The sequence below is a fragment of the Astyanax mexicanus genome, chromosome 4 (assembly GCF_023375975.1).
Source record: "Astyanax mexicanus isolate ESR-SI-001 chromosome 4, AstMex3_surface, whole genome shotgun sequence".
NCBI lineage: Eukaryota > Metazoa > Chordata > Actinopteri > Characiformes > Acestrorhamphidae > Astyanax > Astyanax mexicanus.
The window spans coordinates 28,013,070-28,037,081 of NC_064411.1; the positions used below are offsets into that span (position 1 = coordinate 28,013,070).

Below are 24,012 nucleotides of genomic sequence, written 5' to 3' on the forward strand. Positions count from 1 at the left end.
AGTCTGTTTTTTCCTCTTTCAGAAACATAATCCTGGAATGACTGTCTCTCTGCCTGACTCAATTCCCTTTCCCCCAGGCTCTGTTTCTGTCTGTGCATGTGTGTGTGTGTGTGCGTGTGTGTGTTCAAGGCTGTTGTTCGGTCACATAAAGCTTTCTCTGTTTGGCCTCTATTGATTGAAGCTCAGACCCACCCATATCTTTCTCTCTCTCTCTCTCTCTCTCTCTTTTCTGCACTGATACTGAAACACTTGACACTGAAACACTTACCTAACAGAAAGGTTTTTTTATGTTCCAGACCAAAACTGAACATTAACGTCACAATCCATGTTTTTTTTTTTTTATTCTTGTTCATTCAGCAATAAACAAATATATAAAGGAAATGTGGGACTGCAGTGCATCTCAGAAGGAAGATAAATATTACCAGGAATAATAAAAGATTAAACGCTAGACTGATGTATGCAATATTTTTTAAACTATATATACAGAAGTAGTGAGTAATGCGTGTGTAACTCAGCCAGGCCAGCATAAAATTGTAGACCAGCGGTCGGCAATTAAGTTTTGACCGTGGGCCAGATATTTTTCAAGCCATTACGTGGCGGGCCACAAAAAAAAATCTGTTTTTGGAAAATGAAGTGTAATGGTACAGACTATTAGTGGTACAGACTATTAGCTCTCCAGCCCTGAGGGTTGTTGAACCAAACTGCAGAACAGTTGATCTCAAAGCCAGGAAAACCCAAGATCGACCCGGGATCGAACCTGTGTCGTCAGGGTTGCTGTCCAATATAATACAGCTGCCCGGCTAGTGAATTGGGACACGGACGGGAAAAAACGGCCTCATAAAGAGATGGGGAGCCCAAGAACGGACGGGAAAATGAGAATGAGCAGAAACTAGTCACGCCTTGCACAACAGAGTTACAGGGGAGGAATGCTTTCGGGCCACATCTGACCCGTGGGCCACCAATTGCCGACCCCTGTTGTAGAGGTTCTGATTATTTAGCTAAGAAGCTTCTAAATCAATCAATCCAGCTTTATTTAAACTCTAAATACCTTAAGGGCGACCCTTATTTACAGTGTAAAAATGTTTAATATAAATACACATTTATGATAAAATAAAAATAAATAATGTAAATACACATGTACGACTAAAAATATAGGAAAGATGTTAAAATATGACCATATTGTAATGTTATCATGTTTTTTTTTTTTTGTTGCCTTTTCATGTTTTCCTAGCCATGTGCTCCTTAGCACATGCTTGTGTGTTCTCCCATGTCTCCAACCCAGTGATCAGTGTTTCCACCTGTAACCACGCCTCCTCGTTAACTTTCCTAAGTGTTTCTTGTCCAAGTTCTGTGTGTATAAATAGCCTCTCCTCTACCCTCCCTTTCCTCTACCCCAGTGGGTAACAGCCTGGTCTTGTGCATTTTACATGTCTGTTATGGTTCCTTCCTCTTTGTTTTTCGTTCAAGATTATTTCTTCGCTCCCTAGTTAAATTCCTGTCAGTTTGTTTTTTCTTGTTTTGTGTAAAGTTTTGGTCTATTGTTTGTTCTTTTAAAAATGACCTACATTTATTTCTGCTCTCTGCATCCTTTCTGCTGCAGCTGTGACATATATATTTAATTTAAAAATAATAAATACATATACAATTGGCAAACAGTAAATTAAATTAGATAAAGCAGGGCAACTATTGAAACTAAAAATAGAAACAATATATAAACAATAATAATAATAATAATAATAATAATAATAATAAAAGTAAAAGAAATACCTGAAAATATAAAAGTAATAGAAGAAATAAAACACAGAAAAACTAATTCAAAATAAACAACTAAAACAGATTTCTCTCCGTTTTTTTCAGTCCAGTAAAACCTCTCAGAACCGAAAGTATGATCCAGTCACTGCAGTGAGTTTAGTTTCCTATGTTTAAAGAAAACACCGATGTAATGTAAGATGGCATGCAGGCAGTGGGCGCTCTGCAGATAAACAGAAGCCATTGTGTTTCCTCTTCCAGAGAGGACCTCCCTGCTCTTTTACACACTGTGCAGTTATGAAAACTCTAGGAGTCTTCAATAAGGAGTCTAATATCTTCAGACTATGTGAAGATGCATGCTAATGTATATTACATCAATCAATTATTGATAACAAAGTACTCCTAATATTATATTTTCAAAAAAATTCTGCCTTTTGGAATAAACTTTTTTTGGAAAAAATCGTAAAAATAAAAAGGAAACTTACTTTTAAGGCCTACAACCAGAAACCTAATTATTATTACATTACATTTGGCAGATGCTTTTATATTTACTTGTATAAAATATAACTGAATACCCAAGGTAAGACAGAACTAGTGGGGAAACCTACAAACTAATGTTGAATGAGTTGGGGGAGACATCCATCATACAAATAATTGATACCAGTCTGAACTCGTTAAAACCAGAACCAGACAAAAACTGCAAAATCTTTATTTCACTCATCACACATATGAAAAGAGTACACAGTTTCACTTTGTGCACCAGTAAATAAATAATGTGTAGGGGAAACACATTTATTAGTCACACAGCTGCTGAAAAAAAAATGTACATTGATTACATATTTTACTTTAGCCATACATCGGACATACTAAAGTTCTGTTCTGTACAAACCCCCTATACAAGACACGCAGGCAGTCAGCTCCTGTTCTTGGATCTGGAAGGATCTTCTGTTTAGTGAATAAATACAGTGCTGTGCACATTTAGTACACCACAGACTGTGATTATATATATCTGTATCTGTGAGACATAACAGTAACATAGATTTATTTATTTATTTGTTTGTTTGTTTGCATTTATTCTAAGAAAATAACAAAAACATGAATTTATGCTTCTCTGTATTTTAGCATAGCCACTTCAAAACATATCAGAAGGCCTAGTATTTAGAGTTACCAAACTGTACCCGAGTAGTCCTTCATCGAATTAGACCAGGGGTAAGTGTTGCTTATGGATTTTTTTTTTCAAATAATACATAAAATTTTAATGTATTTTTTTTTTTTGTAAATTAAAAAAAAAAATTATATTTATTTTGTACTGAATTGCACTGTATGTAAGAATGCACCAAAACCAAGTATTAGTATATATAGTACTTTTTTTTAGCAATCTCATTATTTGGCCAAATATGGGAAAAGAAGAATAAATCACACTGAATAATGGGCAATTTAGTTTAATATTATTAGCATTTTTTAAGCAGTGGTGGCCTTCTCCCACGGTGGTGCTGCATACCAGAGCACTGCTATTTTTAGTGTCGACAGAGAGTGAGGGAGAGACCAAACATCAGCTTAAAGTTTTTTTCTACTCATTACTCACACAAATGTTACAAAATAACGCGGAGCATCACTCATCCCACTCTGTATTCGTTTTTTACTTTTCACAAACTCTCTGTTTTCCATCAAAATAATACAAGCTGCACAAGTCTTAGTAACTTTATCTAAGCTACCTTAAACCCCCTGGTTCTTGCTGACTCCACCCTCTGCTCATATTAAAAAAAATGCTTAATTATGGGAGTAGAAGTTTGGGAGGGGGAACTGGGTGATGTATGGGTTTAGAGGCAGGGCAGGAGGGAGAGCTGACTGGCTGAGCTGCAGCAGTGGCAGTGTACCTCTGATAGCGGTGAGACGCAGATGGTTGAACAACAGCAGTGGGTGAAATTATTGAGTAGCACTGCTGAGGTACATTTACAACTAAATTTACACTGCTGAAGCAAATTCATTATTAGAGTAGCACTAGTTGTTAGTACACAGTAGACTTGCCAGGGTTAACACTGAGAATGTTGGGGCGCCGAGTGGTCCAGCGGTCTGAAGCGCTGCCACTACAAGCTCGATTCGAACCCCCTCACATGCAGCTTTGGCATCAAGCTTCCGGCACTCACAGGGAGAAAAATTGGCCTTGCTCCCTCTGGGTGGGTAGGTGACGCTTTCCTAGGGTGATGTCTGCAACACAGGGTGTCTGTGAGCTGATATATCAGAACCGGGAGTGCGCTGGCTGCTCGGCAATGCTGCATCAGCAGCAGCTCGAAAAAAAGCGGTGGCTGACTTCACATGTATCAGAGGAGGCATGTGCTAGTCTTCACCCTCCTGGCATTACTCGTGATAGGGGGAGTCCTAATGAGTGGGTTGGGTAATTGGCCATGTAAATTGGGAAGAAAATGGGAAAAAATATAAATAAAAAATCTAGCTTTGGCCAACTGTTTTGTTTTGTTCGATTTTGAACAAAAACTTTAATTCCGGTGCATTTCTAGTAGATATGCATTCACAGTATTTTAATGTCATGTAGTGATTTTACAAGCAAAAACAGATCAACAAAACATGAGAAATATAGCATAAGACATACACAATTTTAACACAATTATTTTTAATCATTGGATTAAAATCATCAGTGCACTTCTGCTCTAAATCTCCTGATAGGTTTAGTGTCTTGTTTTCAGTAGTGTCTTCTTCACTTATATCCTAACCTCTATGGAATGTATAATAAAAAAACTCCCAGGAACAGCTCGTGCTTAAAAAAAATCAACATTTATAAACAACTTCAGTAAACACAGCTTTTATCTCCATGATTTGTCATAAAATAAAAAGTGAAGAGACCACACCTGACCATAAAATGTCTTGAGAAATAAAAGCTCTAGTTTAGCTGTGGTCTCTGAGATGGTTCTTCGCCATGACCCACTAGCCCACAAGTGAGACACATCAAGTGAATCCTGAGACGCAAAAGATGACACTGGGTTCCACTTTTGTCTGCCAAGAACAGAAAGCTGAGGCTGCAGTGAGCACAGCCACACCAAAACTGGACTGCTGAACACTGGAGACACATAGCCCAGTCTGAGGCACACAGACGGTAAAGTTGTAATTTGGCATCAATATCTTTCTTTTGTTAGCAATCCAGACTGGTGTAAGTGGTCGTACAGTGTTGGGAATGTCTTCTGGCCACACTTTGGGCCCCAAAAAAACAGTCAAACATCACTTGAATACCACAGTCTGTTCCCGTATTGATGCTGACCATGTGCATCCCTTCATGACCACAGTTTGCCCATCTTCTGATGGCTATTTCCAGCATGATAGTGCTCCATGTCACAAACAAGAGTCACCTTCAATGGTTTCAAAAACTTGAAAATTAGTTCAGTGTTCATCAGTAGTGACTTAACTAGAACCAGTATGGAATAAACAGTAGAACGGCATTTTCAGAGAAAGAAAAAAAATCTGAAGGATGCCAAGATGGGCAAGAATCTCCCAGGAATGTTTAATCAAATCAGGCTGAACCCTGTATTTGTATAATCTTATTAAAAAAATTGATTGGTGTGTGTGTATATATACAATGCATTGAAAAAGTATTAAAATGGTCCCCTGAAAGTCCAATATTCTTATTATTAGGGAAGCAACTAATGATTATTTTGGTAGTCGACTAATATGCAGATAATTTTCACGATTAGTCGCTAGTCAGCGATTATTTCTGCCATGTCCTCTAGCTCTGAAAATTATAGAAACAGCTGATCGTGAGATTTAAAAGGGATTTTAATGTCTAGATGTTGTTTAAATGTGAAAAGTACTGATAAATGGTGAGTACTGTTACAAATTAACGATTAGTCGACAATTAAATTTGTAGTCGACAAATCTAAATAATCAACATTGTCGATTATATCGACTAATCGTTGCAGATCTACTTATTACAGATCATTTTCATCCTGTTTTTTAGTGTCAAGAAAGAGGGAAGGTTGAAGACTTTCATAAGTACATGAAAGTTAAGACAAGACTAGACAACCATATTCACCGTATTGTGTTGAACACAGTTGGAATTTGGCCTAAACCTTTAACCTTTAACCTGTGCAGTGAACACACACATACACACTAGTGGGCACAAAAACACACAGTGATAAACAGTGAGCACACAAATGGTGAGAAGCCATTGCTGCATAGCAGACCCTACAGTGGCAGCTTGCCGAACCAAGGTCTTGAACCCACAACCCTGTCATCAATATCCCAGTGCTCTAATTAATGCCATCCCTGTCCTTCTTGGGTATTAAAGAATATGGGCATGTGTTCTGAATCTCTACCTGCAGCAGATCTGCACAGAAAAGCTTCACTGTCGATCGTCAGTGTAAGAATATGGTGAAATCTTACTGTTCTGGTCAGAAAGTGGTAATCTCAGGAGAACACCAAATATTCACCAGTAGAATGACCTAGAGAGGAAGTTAGTGGCCGAGGCCAGCCAGCCACTGCCTTCACTGGCAGAACCGACCCGACTCAGGACCTTCTCCTTCTCAACACTCGGACTGTCGTCCTCCGACAGGTATTCTGGCAGGTTGATGCTCACAGGGGCGTTATCTTCCTCTTCACCTTCCTCATGGAATGGAATCAGCACCTACACAATACAGGCATCAAAAACGGAGATATAGTCATACACCTGAAATAGTCTCTAAACCTGGGGGGGTCCATCACATTGATTACTCAGAAATATAGATACTAGGGTTTAAAATACTTCTGTACTAAAGCTTTTTACTAAAGTGTAAAAGTACTGCTTTCAAAACTACTTAAAGTATAAAAGTAAAAGGTAATGTACAGGGGGAAAAAATGCCATTAGGAACAAAAGCTAAGGTTGCACCACAGGGTCCTTAGTGCACAACCCTCCTTCCCAAAACACATTTTTCTTTTTTTTTTTTATTTAATTTCTAATTTGTATCCCATTTCTCTCTAATTCATAAGGCCGATTACCCAACCTATTTATTAGGAATCTCCCATCACCCCCATCACTAGTATGCCCCAGCGACTGGGTTCCAATATATTAGCTCACAGATGCAGTCTCGTGCTGATCGACATCATCAGCCTTTGGAGTGATGTGGGGAGAGAGCACCATCTACCCACTCAAGAGAGAGAGCAAAGCCAATTGTGCTCTCTTGGACTTCCGGTAGCTGATGGCAAGCTGCATGACCAGGATTCAAACCGGTGATCTCCTGATTATAATGGAAGCACTTTAGTCCGCTGGACCACTAGAAGACCCAACACATTGTTCTAAGATCCATAATGACTATAATGTTATATTAAAATTGAAAATGAATGTATTTTAGTAGAATGTAAATTTATTAAAGAGGCATAGTTGGACATTTTTCTCAAGTTCTCTCTTAAGAACTGCACGGATCATCTTCGTACTAGTAGGCTCTGAGAAGATGGGGGCCTGAGGGGGGGGGCAATAGTAACGCAATAGAAACGCAATAGTTACTTTTACTTGTAACTAGTTACTTTTATAGTGGAGTAACTTAGTTAGTAACTCAGTTACTTTTTTGGTGGAGTAATTAGTAACTATAACTAACTACTTGGTCATCATATTAACCCTTCTGTTCTGTTCTGGGTAAAACTGACCCGTTTTAAGTTTTGAAGATCTAGAAAAAATAGTTAAAGATATTTTTTAACCATAAAACATATGAAAATGGCTCATCTCACATATTTGCAACCACCCCCTGCAAAAACTGCAATTGCTGTTCAATTTTATGTAAAACTATTATGTTTTATATGTTAATCTTTCCTACCATTGCTTTGCTGATGACACCCAGCTATACCTGTCATTCTCACCTGAAGATAACTCAATCTCTGCACGGATATCGTCGTGTCTCTCTGACATATCCTCATGGATGAAGGAGCATCACCTTCAATTAAATCTCTCAAAGACTGAACTTCTGGTCATACCAGCAAAACCATCTTTTCAACACAACTTCTCTATAAGCATCGACTCTCTCTCTCTCTCACCAACAAAGGTTGCTAGGAACCTGGGTGTTCTGGTTGATGACCAGCTCTCCTTCACGCACCATGTGGCCTCAGTTGCTCGATCCTGCCGCTTCGCGCTTTATAACATCAGGAAAATTAGACAGTTTCTGACGCAACAGGCCACCCAACTCCTGGTGCAAGCGGTCGTCATCTCACGCCTCGACTACTGCAATGCCCTGCTAACTGGCCTCCCGGCCTGCGTAGTAAAACCACTCCAAATGATGCAGAATGCAGCAGCACGTCTGGTCTTCAACCAGCCAAAACGGGCACATGTCACCCCGCTGCTCATTGAGCTCCACTGGCTACCAGTTGATGCTCGCATCAAATTCAAAACTCTTACAATCGCCTACAAGGTGATGACAGAACAGCTCCTTCCTACCTGCACTCGCTCCTGAAGGCTTACGCTACCTCCCGGCCGCTGCGCTCCTCCAATGAACGTCGCCTCGCTTTGCCAAACAAACATTCACACAAAGCAATCCAGACTGTTCTCATACAGAGTTCCCCAATGGTGGAACAAACTACCTTCCACTACCAGATCAGGAGAATCTCTCGCTATCTTTAAGAGACTCCTGAAGACAGAGCTCTTCAAAGAGCACTTACTCTCCTAACACCTCTAACTACACACACTAACTACTTCTAACCCCATTTCCTTCTTCCCCTCCTTCACTCCTCTATCCTATTATTCCCCTTCGACCTCCTTTAAGCCCTATCTAAAAATGGGTTATCTAAATTCCTATTACTTTTGTACTTCATTACTGTAAGTTGCTTTGGACAAAAGCGTCTGCCAAATGTAATGTAATGTAATGTAATGTAATCTATTAAGAGTAATAAAGTAGTAAAATAATACAAAAAAAGTTTTAACATATTTTTTTATGGAAAACTAGTGAATTATCCTAATAAAATCATGTTAGAGTTAGAAACACCATTGCACTAAATATTTATATAATGATTAGTCCTGGAGTTAGTAATAAAATATATTCACACTGCTTGTTGGTTGTAATTTTTTTGGTTTTAGACATCTTTTGAATAATTAAACATTCACTGGGTCAAACTGACCCAGAAACACCATTGATGTTCCTGACAAATTAACAAAACAGGAGGGTTAAGTAAGTTAAGGATATACTTGTTATTCTTGCATTTTTAGAAAGCAGTGCTGCCAGTCATTTGTTTATGGGGGTTGAGGATGTTAGGCTATGTTCACATTACAAGCCACAATGCTTGAAAACATTTTTTTGTGGAGCATCTTTTGCTTGAGTAGACAGCTGGCATAGCTGCACCAAAAGATGTGTGGGTATTAGTTGTGTGGATATGGATTGGATTTGTATCCGATTTAAGACCACATATGAAAGCGACTAAGAGTGATTTGAAATAATCTGATTTGGTACGTTTACACAGTCATGAAAAAAATCAGATCTGAGCCACATTGGGCAAAAAAATCTGATTTTAGTCACTTCAGCCTTTTAATGTGAACGTAGTCTTAGTTGAGGAGGGAGTGGTGAACTGGGAAGGGTGGTTGCAAAATGCTATAATTCTAAAATATCTTTAGAACCCATACTCTAACATATTTCACAAACATTTCTTTTTGATTTCAATCATTTAAGACACAGCATTTCACTGTTCATTGTTACTTGTATGACTATGTATGTAACAAATCAACTTTGAACTCTCTAAATTCTTTAAAACAATTTTTTGAACTCTTTAAACAATTTGCTCAAAAGTTATTCTGAATGAAGATACGAGGAACAATAAAAAAATATATATTATTAAAAATGTAGATTCATATGGTTAATAATAATTCAGCTACACACATGTTCTTCAATGGCCCCACTGGACCACCACAGAGCAGCTGTTATTTGGGTGTTGGGTCACTGATTCTTAGCACTGCACTGACATTGATTGGCATGGTGGTGGTGTCCGAGGTGTTAGCGTGTGTTGTGATGGTTCAGGGAATGGATCAGATACAGCAGTGCTGCTGGAGTTTTTATACTCACTGTTGACTCTATTAGACACTCCTACTTACAGCTGCTCCACCTTGTAGATAAGGTAAATTCAGAGACAGAAGCTCTGAATCTGTTGCTGCAGTTTGTGTTGGTCATCCTTTAGCCCTTCATCAGTGCCCACAGGATGCTGCCCACAGGAGGCTGCTCACAGGACACTGTTGGTGGACTGTTCTTAGTCCACCAGTGACCCTGAGGTGGATAAAACCTCCAGCAGTACTGTTGCATCTGATCTACTAAGCGTTTATTAGATTTTTAGTGTGTTTCTGTGTATAATATCACTTTTAGCCTAAGCAATAACTTTAGAGTGATGGTTTGTAGTTGGTATGGTATTATTATGTAGCATAAGTGTAGAGGTAATGTTTGTGTGAGTGTCTGACCTCCTCGCCGTTCTCCGTTTTCACCACATGCTGAGCTTTTAGCACCTTAGTGGAAGCTATAGCACTGCCCAGAGTCTGTGAGGAGAAAAGACAGAGTTATATTCCTGTTACTGAAGAGTCTGAGAAATATAAATCAACACCAGAGGACAGTAATGAGTCAATACAGAACTTAAAGGGAACACATTTACACTAAACAAAGCCCAAACTTATATACTGTATATACAGTACAGGCCAAAAGTTTGGACACACCTTTTCATTCAGTGCGTTTTGTTTATTGCTAGGAACCTGGGTGTGTTGCTAGAAACCTGGGTGTTATGGTTGATGACCAGCTCTCCTTCACGCACCATGTGACCTCAGTTGCTCGATCCTGCCGCATTGCGCTGTATAACATAAGAAAAATTCGACCGTTTCTGACGCAACAGGCCACCCAACTCCTGGTACAAGCAGTGGTCATCTTACGCCTCGACTACTGCAATGCCATACCAGCCTGTGTAGTAAAACCACCCCAGATGATCCAGAATGCAGCAGCACGTCTGGTCTTCAACCAGCCAAAACGGGCACATGTCACCCCGCTGCTCATTGAGCTCCACTGACTACCAGTTGATGCTCGTATCAAATTCAAAGCTCTTACAATCGCCTACAAGGTAATGACAGGACAGCTCCTTCCTACCTGCACTCGCTCCTGAAGGCTTACCTTACCTCCAGGCCGCTGCACTCCTACAATGAACGTCGCCTCGCTTTACCAAACAAACATTCACACAAAGCAATCCAGACTGTTCTCATACAGAGTTCCCCAATGGTGGAACAAACTACCTTCCGCTACCAGATCAGGAGAATCTCTCACTATCTTTAATAAACTCCTGAAGACAGAGCTCTTCAAAGAGCACTTACTCTCCCAACACCTCTAACTAACTACCTTCCACTACCAGATCAGGAGAATCTCTCGCTATCTTTAAGAGACTCCTGAAGACAGAGCTCTTCAAAGAGCACTTACTCTCCTAACACCACTAACACACTAACTACTCATTTCCTTCTTCCCTTTCTCTACTCCTCTATCCCATTATTTCCCTTTGACCTCCTTTAGGCCCTATCTAAAGATGTTTTACTTTTAACTTTTATTACTTTTGTACTTCACTATTGTAAGTTGCTTTGGAAAAAAGCGTCAGCCAAATGTAATGTAATGTATATATTGTAGATTCTCACTGAAGGCATCAAATCCAGATGGTTTGGGGTGAGCTGGACCAAAGAGTGAAGGCAAATGATCAACAAGTGCTAAAAACCTCTGGGAACTCCTTCTCCTTTAAGACTGTTGGAAAACCATTTCAGGTGACCACCTCTTGAAGCTTACTGAGAGAAAGCCAAGAGTGTGCAAAGCAGTAATCAGAGCAAAGGGTGGCTGTTTTGAAGAAACTAGAATATAATTTTTTTTTTTCATTAAGTACATAAAACTCCACGTGTTCATTCATAGTTTTGATGCCTTTAGTGAGAATCTACAATGTAAATAATAATGAAAATAAAGAAAACGCACTGAAAAAGAGAAGGTGTGTCCAAACTTTTGGCCTGTAGTGTATATACAGGTCAGATATATATAATATGTTACTTTATGACAAGTTTCTGGGTCTTTTCCATATTAAGCTGTCACAGATACACAGATATTATGATTTAAAGTGTGTGCTTGTCACCTCAGCAGTCAGGTCAGATCTGATCCTAACGATGCATCTCTTCACTGCCATCTGGAAAGTAAAGCTGATCACACCTCGAATCCTCAGTAGAACTTCCTCACAGAGAGTCCTGCGCTCCTGCATTTACAAAATATTTTACAAAATAGTTAAAATAATATTCAAATCACTACAAAAATATTAATGACCCTCTGGCCTCACACGGTGTTTAAACTGCTGCCATAACTAAGAACAAATCTAGGGAACTTGTAACATCAAATACATCCCCAATACATACATGTTAGACTTAAAACATAAAATACTTATTTTAAAATGAGGTTTTTATTTCATTGGTCTGTTAGCTAATCTGATTATCTGGTGACTGGGTCTATGAGACAGTCTTTTAGACAGTTAACAGGCCAGGATTTTTGTCAATTTCTGCCTAACATTAAGCCCCTACATCTTGAGGATTTCTATTCAAACATTACATAAAAATGTTTAATGCTTGATAAGGAACCTTACTAAAAATCAGAATTTTAACTGTAATAGAAAAAAATATATATATCAAGTAAATCTGCAACTGTAAAAAAATTAAATGAATAAAATCATAAAACTGGCTTGTTCTTGAACTTAATTTTAAAATCAATACAAATCCTAAATACAAAATCAACCAGCTTATGGCCTCCAAAGCTTTTGTTTTGTTACAGATATCTGTTTTTAAAGTCTATTTTCAAACATGCAGAATTTGGGTTAGTTCCTGTTACTAATCTGAAATTATTAAGTGGAGTAGAGAGTGAACAGGCAGCTTCTCCAAGTGTCCTGTAGGAGATTTCAAATTCAATACCCACATTCCTTGTGTACTGGCATAGATAGGGGCCCACTGACATTGAGAGTGTACAGGTCCCAGAATTTGCTGCTACGCCCCTGATAACACTCTTGGCTCAACCTCAGTTATCAGGTGCAAATTAGTTAATATAATTAATATAAATATATGGTTGGGCTCTGAGTGCTGCTACAATGATCCTATGATCTCCAGTTTGGATCCCAGGTCATGCTTGCCATCAGCAGCCAGAGTCTGAGAGAGCACACCTCAGGCTTGTTTCTCTTGGTGGGTAGATGGCACTCTCTACCCTTCTTTCAGCACAGTCATCTGTTAGCTGATGAATTAGAACTGGGTTGCTGCTGTTTCATCCAAGCATGCTGACTACACAGTAATGCTGCATGACTAGTGTTACTAGTAACAGAGGAGTCCTAAAGAGTGGGTGGGGAAATTAGCATTTCCCAGCATTAACACGCACACATTCAGTGACAGCTCAAAGTTAACAGATACACAGATAACAACAATACTGTACAAGATTCAGTATACACAGACCGAGTCATCAAGGCCGTCGATGTGCAGCGTGACAGTTTTAGCTCGTTTGTTGGACGAGCCGAGGAAAAACTGTGCTTTGCGTCTGCAGGAGGCCGTCTCTTCACCCCGCTCGTCTTCTCCTCCTCCGTCTGCTCCAGCGTTCCTCAACAGCTCATACACCTCCGACGCCAGAAGCCGTGTTTCCCCAGGCGTTGTTGTCCTGGAAACAGCGCAGAAAATTGTTCAGCCTAAAGTGTTTTTTACACTGATTATGAGTTCAGACAATGATAAAGTACCAAACACCAGTCGGTATTATTAAAAATCTATGATTTAAAAGCCAGCTGAGAGTTCAGGTGTTTAGACGTCTCGGACATGTGCACAGACAAGCAGTACATACATGGACTTGGTCTTGGGGGATTGAGTACAACAAAAGCTTGGAATAAGAGAAGAAAATGTTACATTCTATTGAGTAATGAACTGTACATCAAATTGAATCTCTTTCTGAAAATATATCCTGATGTTTTTTATATTGTATATGGAAACAAATAAATAGATATAATATACGTGAAAGCAGAGCACTAGTACTTACTTCTCAACAATGTTCTGTAGACTCAGCAGCATCCCGAATTCTCCACTCATCTTCTCTCTGTTGGCACGACACTCAGACAGGTACCGAAGAGCCTATACACACACATACACACACACACACACAGTCACTTTTACATTCCCTGAAAAAGGTATATTATGGTTGACAACCATCCGGTTAAACACCCCGGAATCTCAGAATAGTTAGATGAAACACTTAATAATCCCGCAGTTGGAAACAAAAAGTGTTTTCACAACTATCTTGTTTGGTCTGGACTTTTAGGCTTTTCAGTTTTGTCCGAACCAAAGTAGCAGGTGTGAAAGGGGCCGTGAACCACGGTCCGGACCAGAGTTGGTCTCATTCCAGATCTACTGAAACATGGTCCTGTTCTTCTGCAGTGTGAAACACTTTTCTAGCTGGTTCAAATTTATTTTCAGACCAATTACAGGAAGTTAATAGACTCTATAGACAAACCAGAGGACAAAAGAACTGGTGTTGTGCTGGAATCCGTCTCCCCTTGGTGTGCAGGCGTATCATGCAGCAGAAAGAACACAAACACTTAGACTGGGAATTCACTTATTTACTGTAACAGTAGATTAACCCTTATTTATAAACAGAAATAAAAAAGGAATCTGAGGAAAATCTTTTACACTCAATCTGGTGTGGGGCGAAAGCATTTATGTGTAGGGAGTCCGATTTTAACAGAGAGCTAGAATTCAGCACAACACCTGCCAAACAACTTGTTGAACTCATAACTAACATTCTACAAACTGATTAATATTAATATGAAGTATAGAGAGACTCCACCCACATGGCTGATGACGACAGAATGTAGTAAAGTTATTTTATCTGCTCAATACACTGTAGTTTGAAACCAAAACTAAACGGACCAAATATATACAATGTAACAAATACACAAACCTTTCTTTCACCTTAGCATATAGGATTTAACTCTACATAACTCTTTACTTTAACTTAAGAAAAGTAGAGGCTTTTTAAGGAGTAAAAGTCAGTGAATTAGTTTGTATCAGTTTCAAGAACTACCTAATATGATTTTTTATAATTCTTAAATACAAAATCTAATTTCGTAAAGTTTTAAAATCGCAGATGTTTTGAGAGTTTCTCTTTTTTCAGGGGTTACATTCTTTACTTCCATTTGAGTACTATTTTTCATACAATTATTTTACTCATCAAATAGGTCTGTTTATTCTGAAGCACATAAAGGAGGGACAATTGTAGTGAAGAGTCGGGTGAGGTCAGAATTTTTATTAGGGCCCCAGAAGTCCGGACTGGCTCTGCACCAATGTGAGCCCTATATTGACATGTTGCCTGTTATGTGAGTGTGGGAGTGTGTGTGTGTGTGTGTGTGTGACTTCCAATGTCAGTGCATAGCATAAATCTTAAACATTTAGAAACTATTGTTTGTCATATAAATATTGTGTCATCATTTTGTTCTATAAATGTCTGTTTATTATAGTGTATGTTAGTGAGTGTGTGTATGTGTTAGTATGTGTATGCGTGTGAGTCTGTGTGTGTTTGTAAGTGAGTGATTGAGAGTGTATGTACTATGTAGGTGTGTGTGTGTGTGTGTCTGTGTGTGTGTTTGTGTATGGGTTAGTATGTGCATATGTGGGTGTGTGCGTGTATTCTCCTGGCTCACCTGTAGAGCTGAGTAGACAACCTCAGGGTTGGAGTGGTCCAGGAATAAGATGAGGCCGGGTATGCAGCCCTGGTCCTCGGCTATGGCCCGGCGGTTCAGGGGGTCGGCGGTCAGCTCCCTCAGCTGATTCACCACGGCTAGAGCGTCCGGCTCCGCGGCCATACTGCTGCTGCTGCCGCCCTGTCCACCAGCCTCATATACACTACTACACCTGCCCGAGGAGCGGCCGCTCTACACGCTCTCTGACTCTACATACACCAATTAACACCACCATATACTACCTCAACCAGAACCAGCGCACATTTTATAACTATTATCATAACAACATATATTTACAGACACAAGAGAACCGCTAGAGGAGATTATGTAAATCAGTACTGACAGTATATACTCAATATTCCAATTACATATTATTATACATATTACTACACGCTATACGCCCATCTGTGTACAGGCAATACAAAACATACACTCGTGCATCGTCACACCCAGCAACAGAGCTACCAACAAAATGTGCCTAAATACACAATATCTATTTTAAATCACAAGATTATATATATATAATATTAGTTATATTTTTAATAACTGACACTACCAGCCCACGGACTGACTGCCTTCATCCTCAGCATCCTCCTCTCACAGAGCCGGTTTGTGGAGAGCCTGCCCACTCCCCCGTTATATCAGAATATGACTCCGCACCGCTAGAGGGAGCCCGCGAGTGAGTTCAAAATGAATGGGATGAATAAAGCTAAACGGCTAAAAGCTCTAATTAAAAATAGCAATTAACTACTTATTCTGGATTTTTCTATAACTCTGGGAAGAAGATTAACGGATTTTGTTAGAAAAACAAATAAAACGTACCTGTATGTTTCTATTTTCCTACAGCAACCAAGTTTTGGGCAGTAAAGGTGCTAGCATTACTGCTAATGTTTGCTGAGTATTTGGTCTATATTGGTATAAATTTGGTCCAATTTACCATGCCCATGCATTTTCTTACTCATTTGAGTCATTTTTCATAAAAAAAACCAAGGTTTCATAATTGGTCAAAATTTTCACCAAAAGGATATACCGCTTTCTTAGTTTTTTTTCTGATTTTGGGCAAATATGGAAAAGTGCATTTTGTCAAATATCTGAGCAAAATTTGGCCCAATTTGCCATGCCCATGCATTTTCCTTCTCATTTGAGTCGAATGTTTGAAATTTTCACCAAACTGACGTTTTTTTTATGATTTGGGTCAAAAATTGAAAGGGGCTTTTTGTCGCATTTTTGAGCAAAATTTGGTCCAATTTACAATGCTTATGCATTTTCGCACTCGTTTGAGTCATTTTTCATGGAAAAAACAACTTTTCATGAATGGTTGGAATTTTCACCAAAACGACATACCGTGTGTCCTGTTTTTTGGTAATTTGGGTTGAAAATGGAAAAGTGCATTTTGTCACATATGTGAGCAAAATTTGGTCCAATTTGCCATGCCCATGCATTTTGCCATGCCCATGCATTTTCCCACTCATTTGAGACATTTTACAAGGGAAAAAAAGGTTTCATGAATGGTCGAAGTTTTCACCAAAAGCACATATCGCCCGCTGCCTTACGTTTTTTTTTATTTGGGTAAAAAAATGGAAAAGTGCATTTTGTCAAATATCTGAGCACTTGTCCACAGCCTGAACTCACTGAAATGTTTGTTTTATAGGTGTCTTTTAGGCCCTGCACAGTGCCCAGATGCTCTCAGGGTTGTGGAAGCAGTCTGCCGCCAGTCGTGTGACCTGCACCCGTCTTCTGTACAGACCAAGGGGGTGCGGGTGTAAAGGTAGACACTGATACTTCGAGACTACCACAGCATAACACAGCTAGTCCTAAACACTCCAATGCTGATGAGCAGGACTACGCTGCAGCTGTTTGAAATAAATCGGCGAACTCTTATGCAGCGGTACGTTTATCATACATGTGCTGCATCTAGATATGGAGTTTTTTTTCTGCTAGATTGGTCAGATGATTAATATGTTGCTCTCTTTTAGGTTCAATAAACGTCAGAAGGCCCAAGAGCGAGCTGTTCTTCTTCAGCGGCCGAGTGCCAGCGCTGTGGCCCAGGATCCACTCCCACCCCTACGCGAGCAGCCCTTATAGCCCCACACCTTTGCATTCCAGCCCTTCACCTTCCCCTCTCCGCCAAATACAGCCGGGCAGAAAAACAGAGATGCCAAAACTGCCTTAAGCTCCCCGTGCTCGCCTTATCCTTCATGCTGCCTCTGTGACTCAGACACAGCCTGTCTGTGTTTTTGCACCGCCCCCTTCATCGCATATTCCGGTACCAGTGTTTCAACCAGTCCGGTACACCGCTCAATCACCCACAGCAGTGACTGGAGCAGCAGCACAGGTTGACCGAGCGCCAGCAATCACAGCCTGGTACCGTAAGAAGACTGAGGGCACACAGAGGCGGAAATATGAGCGCTCCAGTGAGCACAACTTGTGCTCTAAGTGTGGTCTGCCCAAACGAAAGGAATTTGGCCACAGCAGGTTTAGCAGCGAGACATTTTGTGCTGAAAACTCATAACTAACTGTGGACGAGTGGTTGGCACAGATGAGGGAAAAACACAAATTTTATAAACAATTTAATGTCTTCTGCTTCGAGCACTTCTTCACTGTTTGTTTACCAGTTCAGTTTAATTAATCGTTTTATGCTGCACTGTGCAGAATTTTCCTGTTTGTACTGACATAGTTGATTGTTTTATTATACTGCACTGTTTATATTGTGCAGAATTTTCCTGTTTGTACTGACATAGTTGATTGTTTTATTATACTGCACTGTTTATATTGTGCAGAATTTTCCTGTTTGTACCGTCAAAATTAATTGTTTTAATATACTGCACTTTATATTGAGCACAGTTTTCCTGTTTGTACAGACATTGTTGATTGTTTTATTATACTGTTTATATTGTGCAGAGTTTTCCTATTTGTACTGACATAGTTGATTGTTGAATATAAACAGTGCAGTATAATAAAACAGACTCTTCATATTTGTATCGATTGCAATTGATTGTTTTATTATATACTGCATTGTTTATATTATGTAGTTTTCCTGTTTGTACTGACAGAATTGGTCATTTTATTATCCTGCACTTTATATGTTATTTACAAAATTGTTTTAATTTCTTCAAGCAATTCTCATTTTCACTATTTATATTGTCCTATTCAATATATTTGTTTTTAGTTGTATACTGCACTGTTTATAGTGAGCAGAATTTTCCTGTTTATATTGACAGAATTGGTTAGTTTATTATACTGTATATTATTATACTTTATATTTTATTTACAAAATAGATAGTTTTATATAATTTCTTTAAGCAGTTCTTGTTCTGACTATATTCATATTACCCTATTCAATTCATTTATTTTTAATACTATATATATACACTGCACTGTTTATAGAGAGCAGAATCTTCTTGGTTGTATTTTTATTTATTTTATATTTTGCAGGATACTGTTTATTTATTGACTTTTTGTCATCCCATGTTACAAAATTGTTTATATGGTGAAGAATTTTCTTGTTTGTATTTATATGTGTACTGCAACTTTGTACTTTTATATTTGTTTAATAAGCGTTAAATAAACATATCTTTAGTCTCGTTCGTTCCGTGGTCCGAGACCGGTTTATACTGTGACTGTGTAGAGTGTGCAGAATTCTCAAATTTTATGGACTATATGGTATTTATTTGTTTAATAAACGTTAAACATAAGCATAACGCGACCTGGAACCGGTTGAGCTTACCCGCCGGGAGCCGGGCTCGAACTCCGCGACCTTCGGCGCGCGGGTTTTTTTTCCCTCTCAATCTGCAATCATGGGTAAGACTGCCGACCTGACTGCTGTCCAGAAGGCCATCATTGACACCCTCAAACAAGAGGGTAAGACACAGAAAGAAATTTTGAACGAATAGGCTGTTCCCAGAGTGCTGTATCAAGGCACCTCAGTAGGAAGTCTGTGGGAAGGGAAAAGTGTGGCAGAAAACGCTGCACAACAAGAAGAGGTGACCGGACCCTGAGGAAGATTGTGGAGAAGGGCTGATTCCAGACCTTGGGGGACCTGCGGAAGCGGTGGACTGAGTCTGGAGTAGAAACATCCAGAGTCACCGTGCACAGGCGTGTGCAGGAAATGGGCTACAGGTGCCGCATTCCCCAGGTCAAGCCACTTTTGAAACAGAAACAGCGGCAGAAGCGCCTGACCTGGGCTACAGAGAAGCAGCACTGGACTGTTGCTCAGTGGTCCAAAGTACTTTTTTCGGATGAAAGCAGTGCCAGAGTCTGTAGGAAGACTGGGGAGAAGGAAATGCCAAAATGCCTGAAGTCCAGTGTCAAGTACCCACAGTCAGTGATGGTCTGTTGTGCCATGTCAGCTGCTGGTGTTGGTCCACTGTGTTTTATCAAGGCAGGGTCAATGCAGCTAGCTATCAGGAGATTTTGGAGCACTTCATGCTTCCATCTGCTGAAAAGCTTTATGGAGATAAAGATTTCATTTTTCAGCACGACCTGGCACCTGCTCACAGTGCCAAAACCACTGGTAAATTGTTTACTGACCATGGTATTACTGTGCTCAATTGGCCTGCCAACACTCCTGACCTGAACCCCATAGAGAATATGTGGGATATTGTGAAGAGAAAGTTGAGTGACTCAAGACCCAACACTCTGGATGAGCTTAAGGCCGCTATCGAAGCATCCTGGGCCTCCATAACACCTCAGCAGTGCCACAGGCTGATTGTCTCCATGCCACGCCGCATTCAAGCAGTCATTTCTGCAAAAGGATTTCTGACCAATCAGAGGCTTCAAGTGTCTGTTCCATTTCAGAGCGAGGCTGACCAATCGCGCGAGGGCAGCGGCCAATCCGCTGAGGCCTCAGTGAAACAATCACCTTTTTCCAGTGTTCTGATTGATCGCTTGAAGAATTGTTTCACACAAAATGTTTCACGGCGGATGGCGCGATTGGCCAGAGTGGTCGTGGTCTGCTGACGAAGTGTTTCAGACGGTTTTCCTTGCCTGGTTTGGAATAGACATAAAAATTTTGGACTGTCTGTTTAAAGATCTGTGACCACATGAGAAATGCAGAATAAGTTTCTTTGGTTTTGTTATTTTTTTAAAATGTAGACTATACATCTTAATATGTGGAACCAATTAAGAGTTTGGGTGTTAGTTAAAAGATATGTATTTAGGCCCCGTCCACACGAAGCCGGATATTTTTAAAAACTGAGGTTTTTAAAAATATCTTCGTACACACGAGCAGCGTTTTCAGAAATATCTCCGTCCACACAAAAAAAGCCATACCACTCAAAAACGCTGAAATGAACAAGGGATTCTCTAGACATTTGGACGTTTTCTCGTCACTCATCAGTAACAACTACTTATTTTTTTCATTGTCCCACCATTTTTTTACCGTTCGCGGTAAGGTTTGTACCTCCAGACAGGAGGATCGGAAAAAAACTGCACACAGCGCATTTTAGTAACGTTACCTCCGCTGTGTGAGGTAATGTGAGAGTAACATTAAATTAAGTTGTGAACATGTTAATAATCCACAAATTGCAGAGAGAACAGAACCAATCCAGGTGCTGTCCCTGTTTCAGGTTTTACGGTCAGGTAAATTGAGGCCACTGGTTTATACTGATCACAACACACCTGATCCAAATAATCAACTAACAACTAGCTTATGAACTATCTGCACTGGCTGAGGCAAGCTGAGTAAAGCAGCAGTATAGCATTAATGTTACTGCAAAACCGCAGAACTAACCCAGCTAACTGAAGAACCACTAAACCTAAAAATGCTTGGTGTTTTTTTTTCCCCACTGAAGCCTGTTATAAGGACGAATCTTAATGTGGCTTAATGTAATAACTAAAACAATGAGCCACAAACACCACACATCTTATTTTTTTTACTGCATAATAAACTTAATCCGAATCAATAAACAAATCACTATAACCCACATTACTGACCCGCTGTAAAATCCAGAGAGGCTGGGGAGTAAACAGGGTGGATGAGGAGCTCCAGTAACAGTAAATTATGTATTTTGAGTTTGCTGGTGTAGCTGGTCTGTCAGTATATCCAGGGTAGTGGTGGACCAGTATAATTAAAGCTCATATGTATAGAGTAGCGTGTAGAACAGACAACACACCACTATCACTCCTCTCAGCTAAATGGGTAAACCGCGTTACCGTGCGTCCACACCGAACGCGACGCGAGCGACAAAGCAGCCGGAAGTCATTCATTTTCAATGAGAGCCAGCGACACTGGGCGACAGTCAGCGACGCGGCGCGATTACAGCGTTTGAAGCTGGTTCTGGGTAATTCCGCGCTGTTGGTTCAGAGAGGGCAGTTGGATCATTAGTTGGATTAGCTGGGTGTAATTTCCGGAGTTCGCTGGTGTTGCGCCGAAAAGAGTCCCCTCCCGATCTCTACGCTAATGTAAACAAAAAGCAGACATGCGCAGACTCGCTCTGTGACGTCAGCGTTTTCAAAAATCTCCCGTTCCACCGTCCACACAGCTCCGCTCGAGTTTTCAAAAATCTCCAACTTGGAAGGCGTTTTCGAAAACCTCCGTTTTCAGTGACCAAAAACGCCGTTTTCGTGTGGACGTAAGGCCAAAACGGAGACAAAAACCTCCGTTTTTTTTTAAATATCCGGCCTTATGTGGACGGGGCCAGAGAGAGGAGAGTTTACCTGCTCTGCTCTTCTCAAACCCGCACCATTCCTACCCAGAGCCAAGACAAACCTCCTGAACCCTGAGGTATTTAATGAGACAATTCATCTGCTATGTTGTTCATGGTTTGGACTAATAATAAAACACAATATCACACAAACTGTACTTTATATACTGAACTTATAAATAATAATAATACAAAAACAATAATGATAAATAAAATATATATATGAATATTAATTTATTTAACCACAAGCGAGCCTGAGCTATGTCCGAGAACCAGACCGTCTAAAAAAGGCTGTCCTTTCAAAAATTCATGTAATTTTTAAAGCTTCTAAAAGAGCAGCTATTTAACCATCACTGTGTTGCACATAGCGCTGTTCGCCGGTGTTCTGTCGAGTTTTGTATCCCATCAGTATGCGGTATGTAGCTGTTGTGCGCATGCGCGGGCCCAGTATTTTAAATGGTTTTATGTTAATTCAGTTTATTTTGGTTGGATAATTTTGTTTGGATGCTTTTAGCGTATATACACTAACTGCTGTTTTATTTCTTCTGCTCTACTTATAAATAAATATACACCATGGTTGCACGTTTTTCCTTGGTAGCACAAATCGACAGAACACCCGCCTCTAGTGCAGTCACAGTGCGGCTACCGCTGCCAGACCGTCCGCTGAAGCCCCAGACCAGCCTGTGGTTTACTATTCCCGCTTTTTTTGTTTATTTTCTTCATTCACTACCAACTTACTGCATTTAAAAGTTAGACTTCTGTTAAAATCAAATTTCTAACACGAAAGATGCCCCTACAGCGGCACTAACATTACATATATATGAGGTACACTGTTGCCCCTTTGTGCCCTGTTAATGAAATGCAGCTAGTCCAGCACGTATCTGCTGTTAAATGGCGCCACCGCGCGGCTGGTTTGGGAATTGCAGCCAGGTCAAAAATAAGGGGGAGCACCCATGGGCACTTTTTGGGTGTTTTTAGGGCGTTTTCGGGCAATTTAAAGAAAAGAATTGGCGCTTCACGATTTTGCGTGTCATCCTTGCGCAGGGGCCATGCTAATCTTCTCTGTATCGTTCCAATTTTAGTATATGTGCTGCCGTAGCAAGCACAAACTGGGTGTCAGAACAGCCCGACTATATAGCCGGGCCACCAGCTATGAGTTCTATCCATGGTTGGCGCAGAAAACCCCATACATTTATCTCAAAAGGCTCCAGAATGACAAATAAATGTAATTTAAAGCCACAGTAATAAACAGTGATAAACCATATGTATTCCCATTTATATAATCTTATTTTTCTCTTTTACAGCCTCCAAGAGTGACTTCCTGGGTACATGCAGAGTAGACGGCCATCTAGCAGCTCAGATTGGTGCCCCGTGGACTGACGTAAGCCGATTCTTTGTCATTCATTGCATACCATCCCCCTCAGAGGCGTTACCACTTCCTCCCCCACTCTGAACAGCCACCCTGGCCACGGTACCGCAGCACAGAACAAAGACCAAAGGCATACGAAAGCCAGTCTGTCTCTAACTGAAAAAGACCAGAAACATGCGGTACGTACAAAATTAGGGCACTGCAGATGGTAAAAAGGCTAAAAGAAGCTTAAACAGGCTTCCCGACACTCATCTGTGTGATCAGTAAGTTGCCGTACCCCTGCACACCACAGGAGTATAATCTTACCGCAAACAAAACTTCAGAGGGTCACCAAAGTCTTACCATTAAAAAGAGTTAAGCCCCTTTAACTTCACTTCACCGATTATTTTCAAAATGTTTCCATACATTCCGGTCTGAAAGCATTCCAGGCTGTTCAGGACATGGACCAAGCCATAAAGAAAGTGAGTAGAAAAAGAAAGGAGAAAAAGTTCCATTTAGACACATTAAATTAGTGTTTGTGTGTGTGTGTGTGTGTGTGTACATTTTAACTCA

At 40.1% G+C, this 24,012-nt stretch overlaps 1 protein-coding gene and 1 non-coding gene across 2 annotated transcripts; both read right to left on the reverse strand.

Moving 5' to 3' along the window:
- Window positions 1–2,442: 2,442 nt before the first annotated feature.
- On the reverse strand, window positions 2,443–16,549 carry LOC103027258 (armadillo repeat-containing protein 1). Its single transcript, XM_007237632.4, has 6 exons — window positions 15,409–16,549; window positions 13,752–13,843; window positions 13,184–13,382; window positions 11,836–11,952; window positions 10,154–10,228; window positions 2,443–6,379 (listed from the first exon to the last, which is right to left on the reverse strand). The coding sequence occupies exons 1-6, from the start codon at window positions 15,568–15,570 to the stop codon at window positions 6,182–6,184; spliced, it is 843 nt and encodes a 280-aa protein (XP_007237694.1). The 5' UTR covers window positions 15,571–16,549; the 3' UTR covers window positions 2,443–6,181.
- Window positions 16,550–23,090: 6,541 nt separating this feature from the next.
- Window positions 23,091–23,197, reverse strand: LOC125802082 (U6 spliceosomal RNA). The gene has a single exon (XR_007439043.1). It is a non-coding gene; the product is annotated as a U6 spliceosomal RNA (small nuclear RNA).
- Window positions 23,198–24,012: the final 815 nt, after the last annotated feature.

What these genes read in the sequence shown, in the direction of transcription:
- LOC103027258 (XM_007237632.4), bottom strand. Translation starts at nt 15,570, where the DNA reads ATGGCCGCGGAGCCGGACGCTCTAGCCGTGGTGAATCAGCTGAGGGAG. An exon ending in CTACAGAACATTGTTGAGAA is followed by an intron (nt 13,383 to 13,751) that starts GTAAGTACTAGT and finishes CGCTGTTTCCAG; the next exon opens with GACAACAACGCCTGGGGAAA. An exon ending in AAACGGAGAACGGCGAGGAG is followed by an intron (nt 6,380 to 10,153) that starts GTCAGACACTCA and finishes TGTATTGTGTAG; the next exon opens with GTGCTGATTCCATTCCATGA.